The following is a 22,755-nucleotide window of genomic DNA, read 5'->3' as shown; positions in this document are numbered from 1 at the left end:
ACATTCAATCGACTTACATTACCATAAATTGAAATCTTTCTACTTTAAATAGTTCGAACAGGTCTCTTCTATAACAATATACCCAATGATCTCCTGGAACTATTTCAAAACGGCTCATACTTTGCTAAATTGTACTCAACCCCTACCTTTTTCGACGTAGAATATTGAGTAAGGATTACCTCTGTCTATAACGCAACTCCCGATGATTCTGTGGGACTATTTTATCAAGGCCCTTAAAATAAAGTCATAAAGAGTTATCCAACAATGGTTAAATGTATGTTATATATTGTGTGGAAATCTTCAACCTTTTTTACATTGGTGATTTTTTTAGCTTGATAATCTTTCCATAATGATTGAAAAATATTTTCATTATCGACTTAAATGGCTGTAGGTTATTGTGTATTTCGATGTTTTTGGTTTTCAGATATGACCATGTAATTGTTCGCTAGGAATTTGTTTTAAATCGGAAGATCTTTTTTTTTCCAAAAACAACATCAACTATATAAACTACCTAAAAAGGAATAAAGGCATCAAGATCTAATAAAACTGACAAAAGGACATTGAAGAGGGCCAGCCCATCATGTAAAATTATCTGTTGGATATAACTTATTGTCGTAACTTCAAATTTTATTGTACTTTGATCCTGTTTATCCCTTGACTCTTAATGGGTACATTTGATTGTAACAGCGGAAAAAGAAATCACAAAATATGAAAAATAAGTATGTGTCTGAAGTTACGTTTTGTTTAAATTTAAAGTAACTGGTTCACTTATTGTAAATACTCAGTTTGACTGTTATTTTTCGAAGTGTCCGATGTAAAAGGAAATTCTTTTTGGTATATTTTTAGATGAGATTGAAATCGGATATATCCCCAAACTCCCTTTGGACCATAGGTGTTGTGCTTTGTCTGTTGGTAAGAGTTAGAATGATATTTAGTATGAATATTTAACAAAGTTTTGTTTCAGGATTTATTATATATTATTTTTAATTGATATTTTGCTAAAAAGCATTCGATCGTTGCAATTGTGGAACAGATATTCAATATATCTTCAATTTTCAGTAAGGTTCATACCTTTAGAAGTTACAATTTCCATCTTGCTAATTGAGATTTTGCAAAATATAAGGCAAATAAGGATTTGTGCATACATAGATATAACCATATTTCATTTCCACCACACTGTTTTTCCATAAATGTTGTATGTTGATTTATTTACTATTTCGTAAGAAATAAATTTGTATCTTGTCGAGCATAATTTTATATTTTCTTTAAAATTCTAAAGACACTGAAATAGACATTACTATTCTGAACATCATTCCATTGAAAGAATAATCAAGGGAACCAAGGTTATAGCGGTAATCAAACGAATGTAATCCAGGGACAAAGACCAGACATGGAAAATAGACATACACAACAAAGAACATAAAGTAAGTAAAATCATACATACAAAGTAACAAAAGTAAATGAGCAACCTGGACTCCACTAAAAACTGGGAGCATGGACCAGGTGTACCGGTAGGGTAAGCGTCCTCTGCTTTTCCCCGCCGAGTTTACAGATCTCTTGGTATGATCCAGGATATAGATATGTTCAAATGCCGTACGCGTCTCTATCAACTTGTGTGAGTCGAATCAATATGCATTGAAAAGATTAAGCCATACTAGTGTCAGGTCACTTTGAACGTTACTCGTATCATTTGTTTTAGTATGCTTGTGTGTTCTACACACCAAGAAAATCAAGGATCTGCCCCCTTTTTGCTGATACATCCATATATTTGTTGTCAATCATATACGTTGTCAGCCTTCTTGCCGAAAAAAAATATGAAGATCTTAATAAACTCACATTGTTCTTTACTGATCTATCGTTTTTGGGTCATTTTCCTTGGTTAAAAAAATCACTGTGCCTTCTTTCAAGTATCTGGTATTACACCTCCCTTCCAAAATTTCCTAATAACTTGCAATACTTCTGCAAGAGCTTTTAGCATTTGTTGTACGCTTCATATGATACAAATTTAATCCTGAGGCTTTATCAGCTCTAGCATTTCAAATAACATTAAGTACTTCCTTTCATGGCGGTATTTTAAAGTTGAAGTCTGTCAAAGACTGGTCTTCTTAAATAAGCCTAGGACAATCTGCACGAGTTATTTCTTTTTGTGCACCTTAATGCGTTTCATATAGTGTACATTGTATGTTCTAGTAGCACAAATATTTCTTTTCAGATTTTTTTTTACTGGTAATAATTAGATTCTATAAGATTTCAAATTTTCAAACTTCTATTTTTTAAATATCAAACTTTTTTTATACTTTTCCAAGTTTATTCAATATTTTTTACTCAATTTGGCTATGATTCATTGATATATATATTTATATATTTGTTATTATTGCTTAATGTGTTTAATTTGTCAATATTAAAATCACACGAGTAAACATTACTCTAAAACAATCATGTTTTTTAATTGCTGTCCTAGAATTATGATGGGTACGTTGCGTGCGAAAAAAAAGCAGAACAATTTGTTTGATTGACCAATCAAAATTATTCCCTCGCCCTATTCCCCTATTCATTTACCCAAATCCCAATGCCACATTACCCATTGCCCCATACCCCATAAAATGGGAAGGTACTTTAGCTTTCTTATCACCTGCTGAACTATTCAAGCTCCAATTTCTGTCACGCGTAGACTCAGAAGCTGAGCGATCTCCATCACTATGGGTTGACTCTTGACTGGCAACCTTCTCCTTCTTGCCAGAAGAAACCTTTGTGCATTGCGTTTGAGTCGTTGCATCAATGCATCTAAATTTTGATTGAGGTATTCGCTGTCCTCGATATTTCTTGCCTCCATGCGCCGCTTCTTCCTTTCGTTTTAGCGAAACAGCACCATCCGTCTAAAAAGTCCTTGAACGTGTCCTTGTCGTAGTCTCCGAACCAATTCGAGTGAGCGTCTCATCCTCCTCCCCGCTCTATCAAAACTCTAGGTATATTGCACGTTTTGTATTGTAGCAATTATAGCTTACTGGTATGTTGACTAAGCATGATCTATAACTAGTCTGTCTCTTCAGCATTACTGGCCTTCCCCGGTCGCCATACAGTCATTGGAAGTCCAGAGTACATATATACACTTACATAGAAATCTGCTGTTGCTGAATCAGACTGCGTATGTTCTTTCCGATTCTGGTCGCTGATATTGCACTCTAGTGTCTTAAGGTAGATTTCAACCGACCTCAGGTGGTTCGACTCCATTCCATTCTACATCTTCTGGTTAGCCTGTTAGTAGTGGTTGCAAATCACTACTTCCTATGTGGCAGTCCCTAGTTATGATCATCTCTTCTGTTTCGCAACCATTGCAACACGATAGGCTCCCTGCATCTTTCTCCTGTCTTCTTAAAGTCTTTTTTTCCTTGTCTTATCATTAATTCCTAGCTTTTGAAATATCATCTATGCTTACTGTACTGGAAACCCTCCAATACCTACTACCATGCACATCATTTCTTTTGGAAAGTTCCGGCAGTTTTTGGTACTCCACAAGTCGTTCTCTCGTGTGAGTCAACACGACTTTCTACGAATGGTACTGTCTGTTCTAGCAGGATGATCTTTTCCCGATTCTCACCATGGATTGTGCAAGACCATAAGTTTATATCAGCCACATCTGATAAAAAAATCATGTCTTCTGCAGGTCGACTCTTTTCCCATCCTGGTATTCCTCTGAGTAGGCCTCTTTGACTTGATGATGAAGTATGTTTTTCTCTCATTCCCTAACAAAGTGTATAGCGGAGGAAGCTTATTTTTGCTTGTTTTCCCACCTTCCTGTCTTTAATATGTCTGCAATATTTTACAAAACCTTATTATGTTTTCTTCTGTTTTGTCATGCTGGGAAGCTGCCTTGTCATCGGATAAAATATATGCAGGTATACCCTTCACTCCAAACAGCTTGCATCTTGGGTCTTCGGTCAATCCCCATTTTCACATGTTGGTGATAGAAATGTATCATAAACTACACGCAAGATAAAAGAATGCTGAAAGCTTCACCAACACTCTTGTTCTTGGAATATATTAATATCATTTCCAGTATATACTTTTCAACCTTGTGCGCCTTACCCATGCATTTTGTTGTACATGTTGGTCAAAAATAAAACCCCCCTTTTCAAAGGCATCATTAGATAGTTTATCCCCAGCCGCTGGTATAGTTGTTCGTTTTGATTATCCCCTTTCAATTGGGAAATGGCATGCTTATCATTAATACCCCAGAAAAAGGTAAAAGTAGACAATTTTATTTTGAATTATAGAACTCCTGGTTCTTTCTCATACAGATACATGTAGCATAATTCGTTGTATACATAAATAATTCTACTTATCTCCCCTGTTGCAGGGTTTAAGCAATGGACAGGACAAAGCTGGTATAGATGACGCCATCGTATCGGCTGCTAAGTCTAGTAAGTAACAGATATATTATGTACGTCAATTTCACCACGATTGAAACATTTTAATAATGATCGTGTTGAAAACATATGATATAATATATTTGATCGTGTTGAAAATGATATCTCGTATGTTTGATCGCGTTGAAAATGATATCTCGTATGTTTGATCGCGTTGAAAATAATAACTCGCATCTTCGATCATGTTGTAAATAATATCTCGTCTGTCCAGAACTTGGAATATGACATACAGAATACGAATTGTCAATATCTAATTGCGTTATATACTTAATCTGAATAATAAGTTAATGCGAAACTGTTAAATCAATGTACAACTTTATGAAAAAAATACTGCTGGTTGTACGTGAAAAACTTCGTATTCACATGCCCAACAATCTATGAATATCGAAATTCAAAGTAGTGAAAAAAATTAAAACTCTTAAAATACTTGGGCTCCATTCTTTGCATTAAACATTGTAGCTACAACAATGTAGCTCCTTTTACATAATTTGTAAGAACCTGTTGCTACTTTGTTTGGCTTCTTATTTCAACATATTTGGTTTTGAAAACTACGTTGATTTATGCAGTGAATTATGATCTAATTGAACACTTCTACACCAGTACATCTTGACGTAAACAATATAAATACTAAACAGTGGAATGGGATAAATACGGCTATTTTTTAATTTTATTTTTTTAATTTTATTTTGGGGATGAACAAATATGTAATTGCAATAGTTGAACAATTAGAAACTCTCTTTTATCTAAATTGAATATGCTCGTCCTCAGGAATAATGTTTTACGTGGCTTGAAATGGTGAAGTATTATCTATGCCACGTATACCAAATTAAGCTCACTGTATATGAAACAAGAAGTTGATGGCCCCATGTGAAAAAGTACCAAACAAAGAAGATATTTTTCAAACTAAACTCCCCTAAAAATCCAAAAGTACTTGTCAGTTCTCATAACAAATTTAATATATGATTATGAAGGGCAAATTTGGTTTTTATCAGAGTTTCTAATTATAAACTAAATGTTCATTTCTCAGAATATATAAATATTGAGACTATTCAAATGTTTTCGAATATTTTTTTTTTTTCGATTTTAGGCAAAGAATTCAACTTCCTCTTTAACGACCATGGAAAACCCGAAGTCAGAGTGGAATATGACATGTTATATTCCCTGGAACGCTACAGAGAGTTACAGAAGCTGTAAGTTGTATCCAATTCCCTGCGCTTCTTTATGTACATGGTAGGGTCGTACTAATATTCAGATGAGAGGAACGTAAATATAATAAATTGGTGAGCGGGTCCGGGACCAACATTTTTTGGACGATTTCAACCATCTACGCGTATTTTTCAAGTAATGGAATGTCATACGGTAGGATCGAGATATAATTTATTGCCTCTCTGAATCTGCCACAACATGCCGTCATTTCAACCAAATTGTTGGTAAGTTACAATCTATTAAGGGATACATAAATTTGAATTTAAAGTAACGTTTGCCAATACGAACGATGCAAAAAATTTAAAGTATTAACATTGCTTTGTAACATTTTTTAAAGACTGCATGATTAAATGTATTATCATTTACGAAGTGTATGAAAATTGTAAAATGTGAAACACAAAAATTTAGTAAACTAACCTTTTGTACTTTTTATCAGAAATGCCTCCGCAATTTTGAAAAGGAATGCTCGAAAAGATACTAGATACAGATGGACTTCAAAATCTATTCCATATGAGATTTTAGGACATTTCAGTGAGTTACTGTTTCTGAAATAGAAATGAAAGTGAATCACTTTTGGTTTGATGTTAACTACTACCTCAGAAAAAATTTAATAATGCGAAGGACTTTTTTTTCCCACGTACAGTGTAATATGTATATAGTTGTTCTGATCGAAGTCAAAACAAATTGTTGAAATTAACACTTGATGTACATGTATGATATATTAGATTTTATTGGTAAGCGGACAATGCCAATACTTGTACTTTCTTGAGATGGGTGTTTTTGACGTGTATATGAATATTGGCGCACCGGTACATTGAGAATCACTTCTTATAATCTAAAATCTTGCAAATTTTTAGTAATGACTCTGGTCCAAAATTGATGGGCATATCAAAAAGTTCATCACCGATTAACATTATACAAAACCTCGATTTGGTTTTTAGTTTCCATATTTTTGTCTTACACAGCATGGAACGAAAGAAGTCTGATAACAGCCTCCATGAATGATTACCATAGATACACGTGCTTAAGATTCCGTCCAGCGACATCTAGAGACAGGAATAAACTTCGTATACAAGACGGTGGCGGGTATGAAAATTGTTATTTAGTCCAATAATAGAGAAAAAATGTATGGAGTCGTGTTGCAAATAATATTTCTTTTTCAATATTTACAAATATGAATAGCCAAGCCTGAGATTTTGCCTCTTTTGAAATGGCAAAGCAAACCAATATGTTCCATGAATACTCAAAGTTTTAGTGTCTTTTCAATAATGTCAGTTTAAATGATTTTTTTCTCATAATTTGTTTTCATCTGAAGGAAAACCGTTGATATGCATGTACGTACATAGCTATGATATATTCACGTGCACAACAGATTGAAAAAAAAACTGGTTTATCCCAACATATAAGACCTTGTTAAGATGAATATTCAAATGCCTGCCTTTTTTATTATTTATTTAGATGTTCATCGTTCATTGGAATGCAGGGAGGAACACAAAAAGTTACATTAGCAAAGAATTGCAGAATTGTAAGTAACTAAAATGTTGACAGTGACAGGGACGGCTCGATTATTTTACAAAACGTAAATACAATTAATTTTCGTGCCGAGCACCGTGCTCACATTTATTTATTTCCTTTTAGGAGGGGGTACTTATTGGGAAAATCGAAATGTTATGCAAAAATCAAATATTTCTTCATTTTTATCTTCCAGGTTTTTGGATGACTAGATATATAATAATATTAATATTGATACATAATTATTTGCTTTATCAATCTGACTTCAGACATAGAATTGAGTATTGAATACACACTCACTTTATTTGCATATGCATCAACCACTTAGGCTAAGGTTACCGTTACTTTTCCTCTGTATCCTCTAAATATTACAACGAAATGAACACATAACAACATGTGTTACGAAAAACACAACAACACGGAAATAATATGTACGGTAGTCTATAGGTGTTAGGTAACAAAACATTGAATTTGCATAGGCTTGATAATCATACTTCGGCAATAAAATAATCGACAAGAGGCTTTGATTAATTAAATGGCATATGCGAGATAGGTTATTACGTGTCATCGATTCCAAAACTTACTGCATTAAGCAGTTATTAGCTGTCAACATTTTTGAGAGTATTTGAAAAAAAGTCTAGAAATCGTTAGAGTTCAAACTACTTGTGCAAAAAAAAGTCACGTGAATAAGAGATACCTTGACAAAGGGAAATGAAATGTTCAATAATTATTTTTTTTCACTTTTAATTAAACGGAACTCCGATTTCTTAAATCCGAAATTTACTACTCCGTTTCTTATTTTACTGTATGTTAGATTTCACCAATTTCCATTTTTGTTTGGTTGGCTCAAAAAGTAATATGTCTGTAATTGCGTAAAAAGCGTACAAAAAATTAAGGCTAGATTAGATAGAGATGGCCGACAACTTGCTTTTGACAAAGTTTACAGTTATCTTCCCCTGTTCGCATGTAAGTTAAAATTTACTTTGAAACCAGTCATATATATTTGAAAAGCTGTATCTATGGTTCTGAATTTTAAGCTATGGTTCCAAGTACATGTATGGAATTTTCGATTATCATCGTCGTGATTTCTCAACTCGACAGTGGAGAAATCTTACAATCCCCGAGATCATTGGATGAGAATCTGTTTCTGAAATCTGTCGAAAACACGGAAATGTAAAATGGCAGAAAAACATGCAGAAAAATCATCACCCGATGGTTAAAAAGTCACGGTTATTTTTAATCACCGGCTTAGAATGGGAGAAATACTTTTTATGGATGCTTATATTTGATACATTAGTCGCTTACACTTTCTTCTCTTCATACATTAAGTCGAAAAATTAATTAAACGGTAACGATCTACAAGCCTGTTTTAGATGGTGACAATGTATAGGCCAACAAATTATTTTCCTACCGATCTATCTACCCCTTTTTATTCCTGCTGGTGACTGGAGATTTATTTTGCCTTAAACCCGTACTACAATCAACTTTTTTTTTTTTTTTTTTTTTTTTTTTTTTTTTTTTGTGAAGAAAAGAATCATCATTCACGAACTGGGTCACGCAATAGGTTTTTACCACGAGCAAACCAGACCGGACAGAGACCAGTTTGTAAACATATACCTCAACAATGTGCCTCGGAACAAACGATTCAACTTCAACAAGTACAATTGGAATGTCATCAACTCATTTGGTGTTCCCTATGACTATTACAGTGTGATGCACTACTCAAGAAAGGTAATATAAATTCGTTGTATTTTTGGTTTTATTGGCGATCGAAGCTGCTTTTACGCCGATCTAACCACGTAAAATTAATTAGAATAACTTATTTATATCTGTAGGTGTGATTTGCAAAGGGTGGAGGTTAAACGATTATTGCGTGTGTTTAAATATGTACATGTTCAAACATACGCAACTAAGACAACATTTGTAATCTAACTGAACGTTTATCAATAATTACACAAGTTGTATTATCAAATAGTAACAAGCTTTCTGATTGGTTGCTTTTCCTTGGTTATTTTATATAAACAAAATAATCTAACTGTGTACTGTAACGTCATTAACGTTGATTGGTTTGCACTTTTCGATTCAAATAAATCCTTAACTAAATATTGTTTCCATAAATAATCAAATCTTTTAATCTCTTGATAATTTAAATTGACTTGTAACAAGATTTGTGATTGGTTCGTTCTATTAGCGCACACCAGATTATTTTGTATATTAACTTGCTTTGCAACTGTGACGTCATTAACGTCCAAAACAAAATAAGAAAAGGTATAGAGCATTTATCTCATCTTATATTACAGGAATTCTCCAACAATGGTCGGGATACCGTTGTTCCAAAGGATAGAAGGTTTCTGAATATCATCGGAAGAGTTAAAGGACTCAGTTTTAGAGACATCAAACTAATAAACCTGATGTACAATTGCGGATGTATGAATTTTTTTATTGTAATGTGCTTGCTTGTTGACGTCTGAAATTTACTTTAACTTTGTCGTTTACAACTTATCTACAATGACTTTTCGGAAGGCTAGATAACTGTCGTATCACGCTTTGGATGATGCAATGGGCATAGTTAATATAAAAACATTGCCCTTGTAGTTGGTTGTTGTGTGAGAGTTGAATCTTAATGGTTGAAAGCAACGTTCGTTTTTATTGACATAGTTTATGCTTTCGATATTTTGCCGTATCATAATAAAACTTTTATTTCACTCTTTCTGCATTTGAAATAAATAAAATCTTGGCCATCATTCGAACATAAAGTACCCTACAAACTTTAATGTGAATGTATTGCCGAAATTGTTGTATTTGATAATATTTGACTTTGTATTTCAGTATTTTGAATAAAGAAATAAACATTTGACAATGCATGTGAATTGGTCATATAAAAAAAATGAAAAAGTTGAAACCTGTTTTACCACCTAAAATAAGAATCATTATATATCTGATCTATTGTAGCCAGGTGTGGTTCTAAAACATGTCCAGGAAACGGTTTCGTTGGCAAAGACTGCAAGTGTTACTGCCCAGGAAATCCGGTCAAATTGTGTTCTGGTGGTGGGGGCGGGGTTGTTGGAAGTAAGTTTTAGATTGTATACTTGAATGAAAAATACACTACGTATATGTCCTGGCTATGTAGTGCCACGCCCAATCTTAATGTAAACATATTACTTTCCCAAGTTAACAAAAGGAATAACAAATTTTGACGAAAAAAGTAATGCAATATTTTGTTACCTGATGTTTGGAATTCTGAAGGACTTACTTTAAATTTCATTTCGTCAGTCATGATGCATTCAATTCAATTTAATTAAAACTAGACATATCAATTGTTCCATTCAGTCACTGTAGGATATAATAATACTCCATTCTACTTTCTGTTCTGATGAACTTTTAGATCAGCCATTTAGAATTCATTTTTCGTGATTTTGAAAACATTGTTTTAAGGGAGGAAAACCCGAGGATTCTAAAAAGGTCATCAGAACAGAAAGTAGAATAGAATGTTGTTAGATCTTATATACAGTGACTGAATGGAATAAATGATAGATCTAATTTTAATTAGATTGCATTAAGTTAACATAAGTATATTTCTTTATAGTTTTTCACCACTTTAGCCAATCCGCCATCATTTACATAAAATACTTTTAAGATATTTTACAACCTTATTAAATCGGAAAATTTGTAATTACGCTACGGTATAAATTTCACAGCATGTACGGATAAAAATAGAAACTGTGGATATTGGGCAAGGTTAGGACATTGTCAAAGGAGCCCTAGATACATGTTGGTCAACTGCAAGAAATCATGCAACAAATGTTCGGGAGGCGGCGGAAGTATAGGTAGGGTCAAATTTCAGTTCTTAATAAACCGGAAATGGTGCCAGTAGTAATTGTAAAAAGGTTTTACTAAGACAACTCCTGAGGACATAGATCTTCGGAGAAGCCATTTAAATGCATGTGATAAGAATGGAAACGATTGTCTTGTCTTGTTTCGTTTTCATTTAAATCTATGGACCCAAAGTAATGTGTAATTATTCCAACCGATTGGAACCATATTTGGTATGGATATTCCTTAGTGTATCCTTCTTACTCTTCTATCCATAGACACACATGGCTACTTTACTACAATAGACAGGAAAAAGAGGTTGGAAACGACAATAGACAGTAGGGTGTCATAGAGTAGGGGTTTTTGGTTTAGAAAAAATTATGTCTTCCATTAAAGTAATCAGCATGATGTAATCTAATCGTGAAAATCTGTTCTCCCTTGTTGGGGTTATTGTCTTTTTTGGCGTTTTTATTTTTTCCTGTACTTTTTTATGTTTTCATTTTTAAAGAAAATGAGGAAATGAATATTTTACTTCCTGTCCACCCCTTACCTTTACAGTTTGTGGTATAGTCCCAAAATAATTTATAAATATACGTTTCTATACAGTTACCTGCCGGGATAGTAAAACAAGTTGTCCCTACTGGGCCAGATTAGGACATTGCACAAGGAGCGAAGCCTACATGTCGAGGTATTGTAAGAAATCTTGTAACAAATGCGGAGGAGTAGGAGGTAGGTTGAATGGAGATATATTTTTGTTTTCTTTTAAGGCCATACCAAATACGTTTTTGTTTGTTTTGTTTTCAAGTAATTATAACGGAAGTTCACGGCCACATTTTTTTTTAATTTCTCCCTGTGTGTTGCTTTATGAAGGCAGACTTTGCACTGTGTACTCGGATTCATTAATTGTAATCAACTCGGACTATCTTTATAAAGTATGAATCAAATAGTTTAAATCGTTTGAAGCAGCGTTGTAAATGTACCATTAAACAGTATATTCTAATTTTGTAAAAAAAAATGTCACAAGTAAGATATATATGCTGCAAAAGTAAGGTAGGAGAAATGAATTTTACATATTTCCATTTCAAATCTGCATTTCTTTCATTAAAAAATATAACTTTTTTAAATTCTCAGGACGTAGACGACGTAGATCGACCATAAATTGCACTGACAGCAATGATAATTGTGCGTCCTGGGCCATGAAGGGAGAATGCAAGATGAACCCATCTTACATGTTGCAGTATTGTAAAAAGTCCTGTAATGTGTGTGGGCAAAATGCTGACCCAGGAACTTTCACGACTAGTAAGTATTAAGGCCGGATACTTAATTTTTGAAAAGGGGGTTTATGACATACTTTTTGCATCTGAGTCAAAATTTACAGAAACTTTATTGAGACCAACAACAAGGCTGGCATCGATCGAACCACCAACTCCTAATGAAAAAGCCAATTTTATTGAAAAATTCATAATGTAAACACTCCACAGAATGATGATCAAATGTTTTCGTCTGAGATGAAAATCACAATTCGAAATTGAAAAATGTGCGCTGTTTTTCAAGATCAGATTTGTGTAATTCATTATTTGTACAACCTATCTTGTTTTGCTATGAACGTTTTGTTTCGATTCATTTAATCGGAATGTTTAGGAAACATTGGAATAAACGCATTAGTGTGTTAAAATATTGAAAAATTATTTAACTCAAAAATGTGCACAGTTTCTTCTTTTTTTTTCACGCGGTTGATAGTTGATCACAATGTTTAAGATATTCACTATAGTGTAGTCGTTTTCTCAATAATTATGGTTTGGCCGCTTTATTTACTTGACGGGATGGCTTAAAGATCTCCTATTTAAAGAAACAAGGACATAATTTGTGTTGATGTACAAAATATGAGCTGTTTACAGAATTAAAAAAAAACTTACTACAATGTGTACATATTACTTGTATGTACGTTATAAAAGCCTTCAACCCAAATTTACAGTACATTGTTGCCATAAATAAAACATGTGACGTGGTGCAATGCCTCATGGCATTAACGTAAAGCACTGTTAGCAGAAATAAATAGAACAACTGCATTTTGAATCTATATAATTTTTAACGTATTTCAGGGTGGTTGAAAAACGTCAGGAAGGATTAAAGCCGAAAACATGATATCATCGAAGTTAATTTAAATTAACAAATACAGTTACAAAAGGCTTTGATGGTTTGTCTTATCAATTAAATTTATTCAAGAAAAGTTTTTTCTTGCAATTGCAATTCAAAGGAGTGTCAAAGGTTCTTATAAGCCAAAGTACAGAACCCAACGTATTCCCAAGGTCAAGTTTAGTATCTAACTTTGACATTATCATATGAAAGTCATTTGGATGCGTAATCAAGTTTTAGGGGTAGGACTTATCAAAAATAGTACGACAGGCAATCGTGTAGTATGGGTACGTACATGTAGTTGCATACCTTTGTAAAACCGAAGTCATTTTGTAGTATTGTAATACACCAAATCTTTCATATGTAGTACTTGACGTTACTACTCGAAATCAAGTCCACAGGAAAAGTAGTGACCGATTATTTCTAATGCCGACAGTTTTGATGGTAATTTCTTTTATCTGTGGCAACATCCCTTCATGGAGTTTTCATATCACAACTCATACGTTAAGTCATAGTTTTCCTTTCCTCTTTTGTCGTTTTGGACTTGATTTTATATGAGCAATTCGGCGGGTGTTTCTAGAACAGCAGAGGACGCTTCCCCTTCCGATGCAGCAGGCCCATGCTCCCAGATTTTAATTGAGTCCGAGTTGCTCATTTGCTTTTGTTACTTTGTATGTATTATTTTCGTTGTTTTATGTACTTGTCCCGTTGGGTCTTTCAATATGTAATCACTATCAACAGATGATTTGAAAGATTGATTTTACTGTTGTATCGCTCGACCATATTGTTGCCTGCTTTCCATGCTTTAAACTGGATTTTATCACAAATTACAATCAGCTTTTCTGCTTGTTGCTCTCTAAAATCAGAAGTTCTCTGGTAAATTTCAAATGATGATGTGATCAAAATGTCAGAGGAAACTTTGTTATCTGTAATTTGCGACATTTTATTTTGGTGCACACAGAACAATAATGATTGTCACAGCGTACTGACCCTGATACAAATTAAAGACTTCCGCGACTTCCGCTAGAATCTTGGTTCCCTTGATGTGATTACTCTTTCGTAACCGTGATGACCTGAATGTTTTCAATCAAAACAATTGGTTACCGGGAACCAGTTTAAACAACTGACAATAGTAATATGTGTATATAGTCAATTGTAACGAGCCCTTGTGTCTGAATCGGACACTGGGTAATGTTCAGTGCTAACCGATCATTTCGTCTTTTAATGTAAACTTCCTGTTCTAATACAATGCAAAATAAAACGTAGAACACAAGTGTATAATATTTAAGAGGTACAATTTGATCTCGTATGCAGCTATAACTACGTAGCTAAGACGGTAAACACGGCACCGATCAGCAGCTAATGTGGAGTACTAATATATAATTATGCAAATCATATGTCAATGTAAAATATAGAAATTACGAGTGCAAAAATCGAACACAATATAAGCGACTAAAAAATAACAGGCATGCATGAAAACATTACGTCTAAGTGGTGTTGAATGAAGTTGGTGGCATAAGAACCGTACCACCATGCTATTATATCAACCGGAAAAAAATACGTCATTTGAAAGTATTCTATTTTGATTTAAGTATTTTTTACATACAAAAAAAAAACGGAAATAAAATGTATTACCTATAAATTACCGATAAACAGAATATGGGACAATTGGCTTTCTCGCAATAATCTCATGCTCGACCTAACGGACTCTATTTGAGATACCTGTGATAAAGCTAGAATCAAAAATCAATATTATGTATGTCTCGTGCAATATAAAATTTCACAAGGCAAAAAAAAGAAGAATTCACTGATGAATTCATCCGATACACACATGTTCTGGTGGATTTCTAGAGATACAGTTCACTAGTACACTTTGCAACTCACTTCCAATATAAGAGTATCGAATCCCTGTATGTGCAGACCATTTCAAAGGGTTCATGTGCAACGTTTAAGAATCACAATTTGTGGAAAGAACCATTATGGACCAACTTGATTAATAAGTCAGAATCCGTAAATAGATAAATATTTGCTTTGTTCATAATAGGTAGAAGTACAAAATTACTTTCCCTACTTGGAATGGTTCACTAGGAGTACAAAACAATAGTGTTGCTTACTTTTTTTAACTTTTTAAGTGAATGACATGCAGTACATGACTACATTTTTGTCGTAATTAAAGGCAGTTTCACAAAACAGAAATGTTCACTCACCAAGGCAATCATTGCTTGAATTCCGATGTGTCCAGTAGAAAATCATGAAACATTATAAAACTGTCTTAATTAGAAAGATGGAATGACCAACTGATGAACTTGTTAAAAGCTATTGGTTCTACATTTAGCGTCTCTTATATAAATTGAAAACTCATTACCTAATACAAAATATGCTTAGGGTGATATAAGTCTGTGCGCATTGGGCGATGTTAACTTTTGCAATATACCATTGTGAAGAAATTTCCTTCTCTTTTGAAAGAGTAATCAAGAGAACAATGATTATAGCGGAAATCGAAAGAATGTTATCCAGGGACAAAGACCAGACATGAAAAACAGACACATACAACAAGGAACATAAAATAACCAAAATAATACATACAAAGTAACAACAGTAAATGAGTAACTCGGACTCCACTAAAAACTGCAATGGTAGGGTAAGCATTCTCTTTCCAGTTGTGCAATGATATGAGATATAAAAGAAGCCGAGGTAATCATGTTTTATGTTTTATAATAAAGGTCATGCATTATTGTAATCACGTAGTGAAAGATGAAACAGAGCTGGATGTAACAAATGATTCGGTATTAAACATTTTAGAAATTTTAATACGTAAGTTATGACAATGCAGCTGAGAATTCAAGCAAAATAAATTTTACTATTAAAACACATTAACTGATGGATCTTATAACACTTGTCATCAGAGGATTTCTTGTTCTGCCATCACAAACACCTTCATAATCGTCTGATTTCATGTTCCATATCATAAGACCAGCAAACTTGTTCTCTTTTATCCAAAAGGCCTAAGATAGAATAATATCATTAATACAGATATGCCACAGTTAGAAAAAAAGATTAAATTGTAAAGTTAAACAATTTTTCAAGCAATCTGATTGGTCTATACATAGTTTAAAAAATTTTCTGATTAAATTATGTTTTAGATTGTTTTATTAAATGACACTCAAGTTGGTGCAATGTACTGATATAGAGTCAAAATATGACAATTTAGAAAAATATGAAAAATGTTTACCCAGACCTATGAGCACAAAGATTTGTCAATATTATAATAAACATTTTTATCCTTCGATTGTCTTCGTCTGCCTTTTAACATTCCATAACGTGTTCCTTCCTTAAGTTATTCAGTAAAACATTTTTGAACAGCTAAAACATAAAGAAAGGTCTATGCTAATGTTGACAATTGTAAATTCGAGACATTCATATTTGAATCTTGTTTTCACAAACATACATACATAGTTACTCAAACTTACTTTTAGTGCAACACTCTCTTCATTTTCATATGACACCCATTGGTTCCCATAGTAAATATACGGAACTTTAGCTGCATCATCCCAAGCATAAGTTGCTGTTGAATTTTTTATTAACTGACAAGGCTTAATTAGAAAAAAAAAACAATATATATTATGTCAACGAATTGAATTTTGGTCAAAAGTAAAAGCAGATGTCTGGCTAGTTTGGATGAGACTTTATCACGGGCAACATCTTAAAGTTACTTTCCACTTAAAGTGCACCACCCTATTGTTTTGGAAAAAATACACATTAGTTATAAATTCAAATGTGTATATGCGTATTGAAGGACTTACAGTAACAGTTGTTTTGTCTATAATAGATAACTTAAATACGTGGTGCACAATAAAATTAACTTCCAATTAGGTTTTTTCGCAAGTTTGTACAATCGTAGTTGAGTTTATTTCAACAGATAAAAATAATCAGTCATTTCAAGCCAAGCAAGTAACTCCGTATCTCTGAACGTCTAAATTCTTTAAATAACAAAACTTACACACGTGTACCCCTTTACGTCACAGTCACCCTTCCCGAATGCTGGTGCGTGATAACCATGCAGATCCTTGTTCAAAAGTTTTACAGAATGACAGTAGAACGGAAAACCAACTACCACTTTATCAGCACCGATAGTATTAGCCCAGAATGTTGCTGTAGAAGTCTGAAGAAAGCAAAAAAGTCTCTACAATAAATAGGTGTATACCCCGTAATGTATGCAACAAAGCAAATACATTATCTAAAATTCCCCTTTACATTGATAAATTTGGGATACAACAAAAACCCGACATGTATCTTGTGCAACTTAAATAAATAACCTTATTTTATATGGGTGTATAACTTATGATAAATGACATAGAATGTTAATTGCTTATTTAAAAGAATATCATCAAGTCAAAGTTGAAGTACTTATTAATATTTATACCTGCGCAATCGTTATATCCTTCACTTGAATATTTACTCAATAAGAAGTTACTGATTGAGACAATATTTAAATATAAAAATATACTTTACCAATGATGTTTCGTTTCCTTTTGAGTAAAGTGGTGAGTTGTAGTCTGTGAAATTTACCCACGGGCCAAAGAAATCATATCCCATCATGTTGACAAAGTCTACAGCACTAAAACAAATAATAGTTATTTAGCAATGAAAGGTCAACGCGCCCACATATTTATGTCAGCAACATGTTTAGGAGGAAGTAATCAAGGGAACCAAGGTAATCAAAAGAATGTAATCCAGGGAAAAGACATGGAAAACAGACATACACAACAAAGACCATAAAGTAACTAAAATCATACATACAAAGTAACAAAAGTAAATGAGCAACTCGGGCTCACTGAAAATCTAACGGCTTACGAGTACGCGCTTAATACATTTCGTATCTTATTCAATACAAACGTACGCTGTTATTTTTTCAAATAATTTAACTAGTCGTTACATTCTTTATCAGTTCTTCTTCTCGAGAGTAAAACAGTATTAAGATTTTTTCTTAAAATCAAAATGTACATAGACTAAGTGCTTGTGAATTTTCGCTAAAAATCGAAACGGATATAATTTTGTTAACGAACATATTGTTCAACATTAAAATTTATGATAAACAACGTTAATACACTTATTGTACAGATAAGCTTCTAAAGTAAAAAAAAAACTTTACTTGTAATTACAATGTACTTTTTAATGTAGTTATATTCATATATCTTGTCCGCCATTGGTTTATCTTTACACACTGCTGCAGACAAAATATATTTTCTTCCATTCTTCATCCCATTTAAATCAAAGGCTTTTCGCAGTTCCTAAAAGAAATATTTCATTTTCTGTATAATTCAATTTCGATTTGTAACAATCTTTCTGGTTGGCGGATTTGTCTATTGTGACTCAATTCGCATAATCAGAAACAATATAACGATTTGAAATACATTTTAATGCTTGGCCTGGAATTCATTAGAAATTGAATGTAAGATATGTTATGCATTTTGTTTTTACAGGTTGTAATTTGTAACGAATCACCTGGTTGGTGACATCGATAAGTGTAAACTGCCCCAAAATCAGATAATTTTCTTTACATTTTGTACTAACTTTTTAATATAGTTATATTTATATATCTTGTTTGAAAACTATTGACCAAACTTTACGACAAACGTGATGACTTTTTACTCAGAATTGTCAACTTTCCTTTCATCTGTGGCAACATCCCTTCAGTACCTGCGTATGGAGTGTTCATATCACAACTCATACGTTGTGCCAGAGCTTGCCGAAACTACGCAGACTTTTTGTATCGCGCTAGAACTCTAACAAATAGGCTTCTCGAACAGGGTTAAGTTGCTACAAGATTGAAGTCATCAATACAGAAGTTTTATGGTCGTCATCATGAACTCGTGGATCGTTATGGTGTATCCATCTGCACTATGAAAACTGATTTATTCAACGGGTCATAGTTTGCCTTTTTATGAGCAACTCGGCGGGTGTTTCTAGAAAAGCAGAGGACGTTTACCCTACCGGTGCAACTGGTCCATGCTCCCAGTTTTTAGTCCGAGTTGCTCATTTGCTTTTGTTATTTTGTATGTATGATTTTAGTTACTTTATGTTCTTTGTTGTGTATGTCTGTTTTCCATGTCTGGTCTTTGTCCCTGGATCACATTCTTTTGATGACCGCTATAACCTTTGTTCCCTTGATTACTCTTTGACATTTGGTTTATTTGAACACACTCCCGCAGACAAAATATATTTATAATGGTACAAAAGTACCAAACATTCTTCAACCTTTTTCGTTTTTTCCGACTTTGACTTTGATTTTTTAAATTTTAAACAAAGGGAAGTAACCTCCAATCCGATAGACTGGTATACTGTCCTATTGGAGCAATGGACAACAGTAGACATTCAAATATTTGACTTCCTGTAGCTTCAGTAAGTACTTGGTTACTTCTGAATAATTTATTTCAAACTATTTAGCTACTTACCAAAGAGTAAATAGTTTAGGTTTCAAAGAAAAACGTTTACTGTGTTTTCTTTCCTAAATGAGACCGCCAACTATGTTGTCGGGGTTGATGGGTAACGTCCCTTTGATAAAATTGCTAAAATGGCTTGCATTTCGTAAAGATGGAAAACCTTTACGACTATTATACTATATTTGCGCGGAGAAAGTAAAGAGACAACAACGGACAACACCTTTTCAATGTAACTTATTATGCTTGGCTTGTAAAAAACTTTGGAAGAAGTATTTCGAAATGTATTGAAATATTGGAAACTCTTTTTAACATATATATACTGATTTAAAACCAACCGACTAAAACGAAAGAAAGAGGGTTTCATTTGTTTCTAGAGAGAAGTCATTATAGGACTCCGAGTCAAATATGTTTTACCCAAACTTTTAATCCTTACTATCCTTATATACTAAACTATCTACAAACCGTTAATACTATGCTGAAATTGTGGACTTGGCCAATAGGTCTGTGTTGTTGGTCCCATCCGGGATATTCCCAATCAAGATCAAGTCCATCAAAGTCATATCTTGCCATAATATCTAATGCACTATCGACATATCTAAAAAATAATAAAAAAAAAATTTCACCAAGCATAAAAAAAGTACAAGATTTTTTTTCTATGCAACAAAACATCTTATGTTTGAAACTAAACTTTTCGTTTTGTATTTCATGCAACAAATAAGTCATATTGTTTGTTTCAAAAAGTAAACTTTCTATTCATTTGTTTTAAAATCTACCTTTGTGTTAATTTACAGCTTATTCTTCCTTTGTTTTATCTAATTTCTATTCAACTGTATGAAAAAGTGTACCGTGACATGTTTGACATTTGGTGGAGAAAAATATCGATCAACACTTACTGTGATATATTTTTCATACTTTCCATTACTGGATCAAATTTCCCGCCACTTGAAGCCATAATTTTTAAAGATGGTTGCTGTTTCCGGAGTAATGGAACGACGTGAAGAATTATCATTGAATGGGCTTCCGTTTGTGGTACAATTTTATTATTGCCATCGATCAGGAACGGTATGAACAATAAATGTGTACAGTGTGAAGCATTTAGACCAGGAGGAAATTTATCCGTGAAATTTAGACCAGCTGACATGGGGTAATAACACACAACCTTAAATGAAGAATCGGAATCGAACGTGGTTAAATTCCAATCTACAAAACAGAGAAAAGGATTAATACACTGGTGGGGTTTATTTACAATTTCATAGAAAGTTGCATAAGCTGTTTATAATCAAATGTGGGTAAAAATCAAAAATCATACCGTGGTTAATATTGAGAGATTCATAATGATGAAAATATAACTTATAAAACAAAATAAAATATAAAACAAATAAAACAATAAAAACAAATACAAAACAATATAATAAAATAGCAACAACAACAAAAGACCATACCATTGCTACAAAAAAATGAGGTCTTCAGAAATTGCCTGATGCCTTCGCTTATGTATCAAGTTAACTCAGTCTACTTAAATAATAAAAGAATTTAAAAAGATAAAACATTAGAAAGCATCATTTGCGTAAGTAATACTACTCGTACGCCAATTCAATACAGTTGGCCTTCTTCACTTTCCTATCTCTAATTTTCTGTTCACATTTTATTTTAGAAAACATACCAACATCCTTGGCAAACATAAATATCACTGTTGACAAGAGGAAAAATGCAACCTTGAAAACAATCATCCTATCAGAATCTGAACCTAAAAAGGATATGAAAGAAAACAAGGAAGTTTTAGTCAGCATTAATGTCAATTTTCATATGATTGTTTACGCTTACAGTTCAAGTGAATGAGTAGCACACATTTATTTTATATATTTGACTGTACAAATTTATTTTGAAAACTACAAAAAACCAGATGTTGCACACTACGTTGTACTAAGTTATCATACAAAATCAATACACCAAATATCCGAATATTCCCTTCAATAAAAGATTAAAATTCAAATACGAAAGTTTCTATAATGCCCAACCTAACAAACTAAAACATTACTAAATCGGTCGGTAAACAAGTAGTAGGTAGGCAACGCACATGAAAGGCAAGATACGGTAAAAGGCATCACGCAAAGGTAATATACCAAATATTTTAGCATTTTTTATTGTGAACGGTGGCACCGAATAGGTAATTGAGAAAGACAACAATTTTTTTTCAGATAAAATGTATTCTTTTTTATCATTCTCTTTTATTCTCTTTAATTTAATTCAAATTATGTGAATCAGAAACAATTCAGGAGAAGTTTAATATACATCAAAGCTCAACTAGCATTTAGTTATGGTTGGATCTTATACGTTATTTCTATGTCCCGGGCCGTAGACATGCCATAAAAATGTCTTTGTATGGTACGGACCATGCATGTAGATAAAACATCACTTTCCTTTCTTCTTACCATCAAAATTTCAAAATTGTTTATTTATGTCTTCACAAGAAATTTGTTTTATTATTTTTTTTTCATTAAAGTGACATGGAATTATATGTATTACAAGTCATTTTAAGCTGTTAGTTTACTCAAAAGCAAGAAAGCGCGTCTTTTACGATAACATACATTATATACACCTTTAAATATCAGACAGGTAAATGTTTGGCATAATACTAAACATGGTCTGGCACTAGTTGTTGATTGTATCAATTACGTGGTATTCATTGCTACAGTGCTCTAAGTATATGATGTACTCTGTGATTGTCTGTTTGATACTACCGTTTTTTAATAACTGCTACTATTAATATGACATAAATATACAATGTATATATATCTAAACACACCTACCTTTTGTTATGGCAATAAAATTTTAATAAACAAAATCACATGGAGAGTTTATCTGATTTATCTCGTTGTTTTGTTTGTTTACCTTCATCGTGAGATATCAACCAGTCATGCCTGAATATATATGTATGGATTGTATAAATGTTTATATATATATATTTACAAAACCGATGAAAGGATAGCCGTTCCCCATCCCAGCTACCTCTGGTCAAAATATGGATGTCGTTTCAGTCGACTAAAGTCAATCCCGATGTTAAAGCATGCCAGTATAAATCCTCTGTCAAAATACCAAATGGCTGTGATAAGAAATTGCAGAATAAACTGTAACTAAAAATTGTGACTTGCGGAACGGACGGACAAAGGGATGTTCAATACGATCACTATTTAAATTATCTTTCCTAAATCTGTATG

The 22,755-nt window shown here is 33.0% G+C and overlaps 2 protein-coding genes across 5 annotated transcripts; one reads left to right on the top strand and one right to left on the bottom strand.

Annotated features, from left to right (window-relative positions):
* Positions 1-381: 381 nt before the first annotated feature.
* LOC148603254 (hatching enzyme 1.2-like) lies at positions 382-13,135 on the top strand. The gene is made up of 14 exons (XM_088553374.1): positions 382-387; positions 847-912; positions 4,358-4,421; positions 5,515-5,617; positions 6,070-6,164; positions 6,599-6,719; positions 7,092-7,158; positions 8,673-8,876; positions 9,446-9,572; positions 10,098-10,214; positions 10,844-10,972; positions 11,565-11,687; positions 12,090-12,257; positions 13,061-13,135. The coding sequence occupies exons 1-14, from the start codon at positions 382-384 to the stop codon at positions 13,087-13,089; spliced, it is 1,419 nt and encodes a 472-aa protein (XP_088409500.1). The 3' UTR covers positions 13,090-13,135.
* Positions 13,136-15,883: 2,748 nt separating this feature from the next.
* On the bottom strand, positions 15,884-22,616 carry LOC148603253 (acidic mammalian chitinase-like). 4 transcript variants are annotated; one of them, XM_088552828.1, is made up of 9 exons: positions 22,508-22,616; positions 21,201-21,284; positions 20,431-20,737; positions 20,000-20,132; positions 18,264-18,385; positions 17,607-17,712; positions 17,095-17,256; positions 16,565-16,687; positions 15,884-16,099 (listed from the first exon to the last, which is right to left on the bottom strand). In XM_088552828.1, the coding sequence occupies exons 2-9, from the start codon at positions 21,265-21,267 to the stop codon at positions 15,968-15,970; spliced, it is 1,152 nt and encodes a 383-aa protein (XP_088408954.1). In that variant the 5' UTR covers positions 21,268-21,284; positions 22,508-22,616; the 3' UTR covers positions 15,884-15,967. The 4 variants fall into 4 exon arrangements, with proteins under 4 accessions (XP_088408954.1, XP_088408952.1, XP_088408953.1 ...); XM_088552826.1 differs by lacking the exon at positions 22,508-22,616 and adding an exon at positions 22,348-22,464; XM_088552827.1 differs by lacking the exon at positions 22,508-22,616 and adding an exon at positions 22,137-22,331.
* Between the last annotated feature and the right edge of the window lie 139 nt (positions 22,617-22,755).

This window comes from Perna viridis, chromosome 11 (assembly GCF_037379345.1).
Source record: "Perna viridis isolate PV_CMFRI_1.1 ecotype Kerala chromosome 11, ASM3737934v1, whole genome shotgun sequence".
Classification (NCBI taxonomy): domain Eukaryota; kingdom Metazoa; phylum Mollusca; class Bivalvia; order Mytilida; family Mytilidae; genus Perna; species Perna viridis.
This window is presented reverse-complemented; position numbering and strand designations above follow the sequence as displayed.

Excerpts from the sequence above, each read along its gene's own strand:
- LOC148603254 (XM_088553374.1), top strand. Across the intron at positions 4,422-5,514 it reads CGTATCGGCTGCTAAGTCTA|GCAAAGAATTCAACTTCCTC; the intron begins GTAAGTAACAGA and ends TTTCGATTTTAG. Across the intron at positions 10,215-10,843 it reads TGGGGGCGGGGTTGTTGGAA|CATGTACGGATAAAAATAGA; the intron begins GTAAGTTTTAGA and ends TAAATTTCACAG.
- LOC148603253 (XM_088552825.1), bottom strand. The coding sequence starts at position 21,327 with ATGCTGACTAAAACTTCCTTGTTTTCTTTCATATCCTTTTTAGGTTCA. Across the intron at positions 18,386-19,999 it reads ATTTCAGCATAGTATTAACG|GAACTGCGAAAAGCCTTTGA; the intron begins GTTTGTAGATAG and ends TATTTCTTTTAG. Across the intron at positions 16,100-16,564 it reads AAGAGAGTGTTGCACTAAAA|GCCTTTTGGATAAAAGAGAA; the intron begins GTAAGTTTGAGT and ends ATTCTATCTTAG.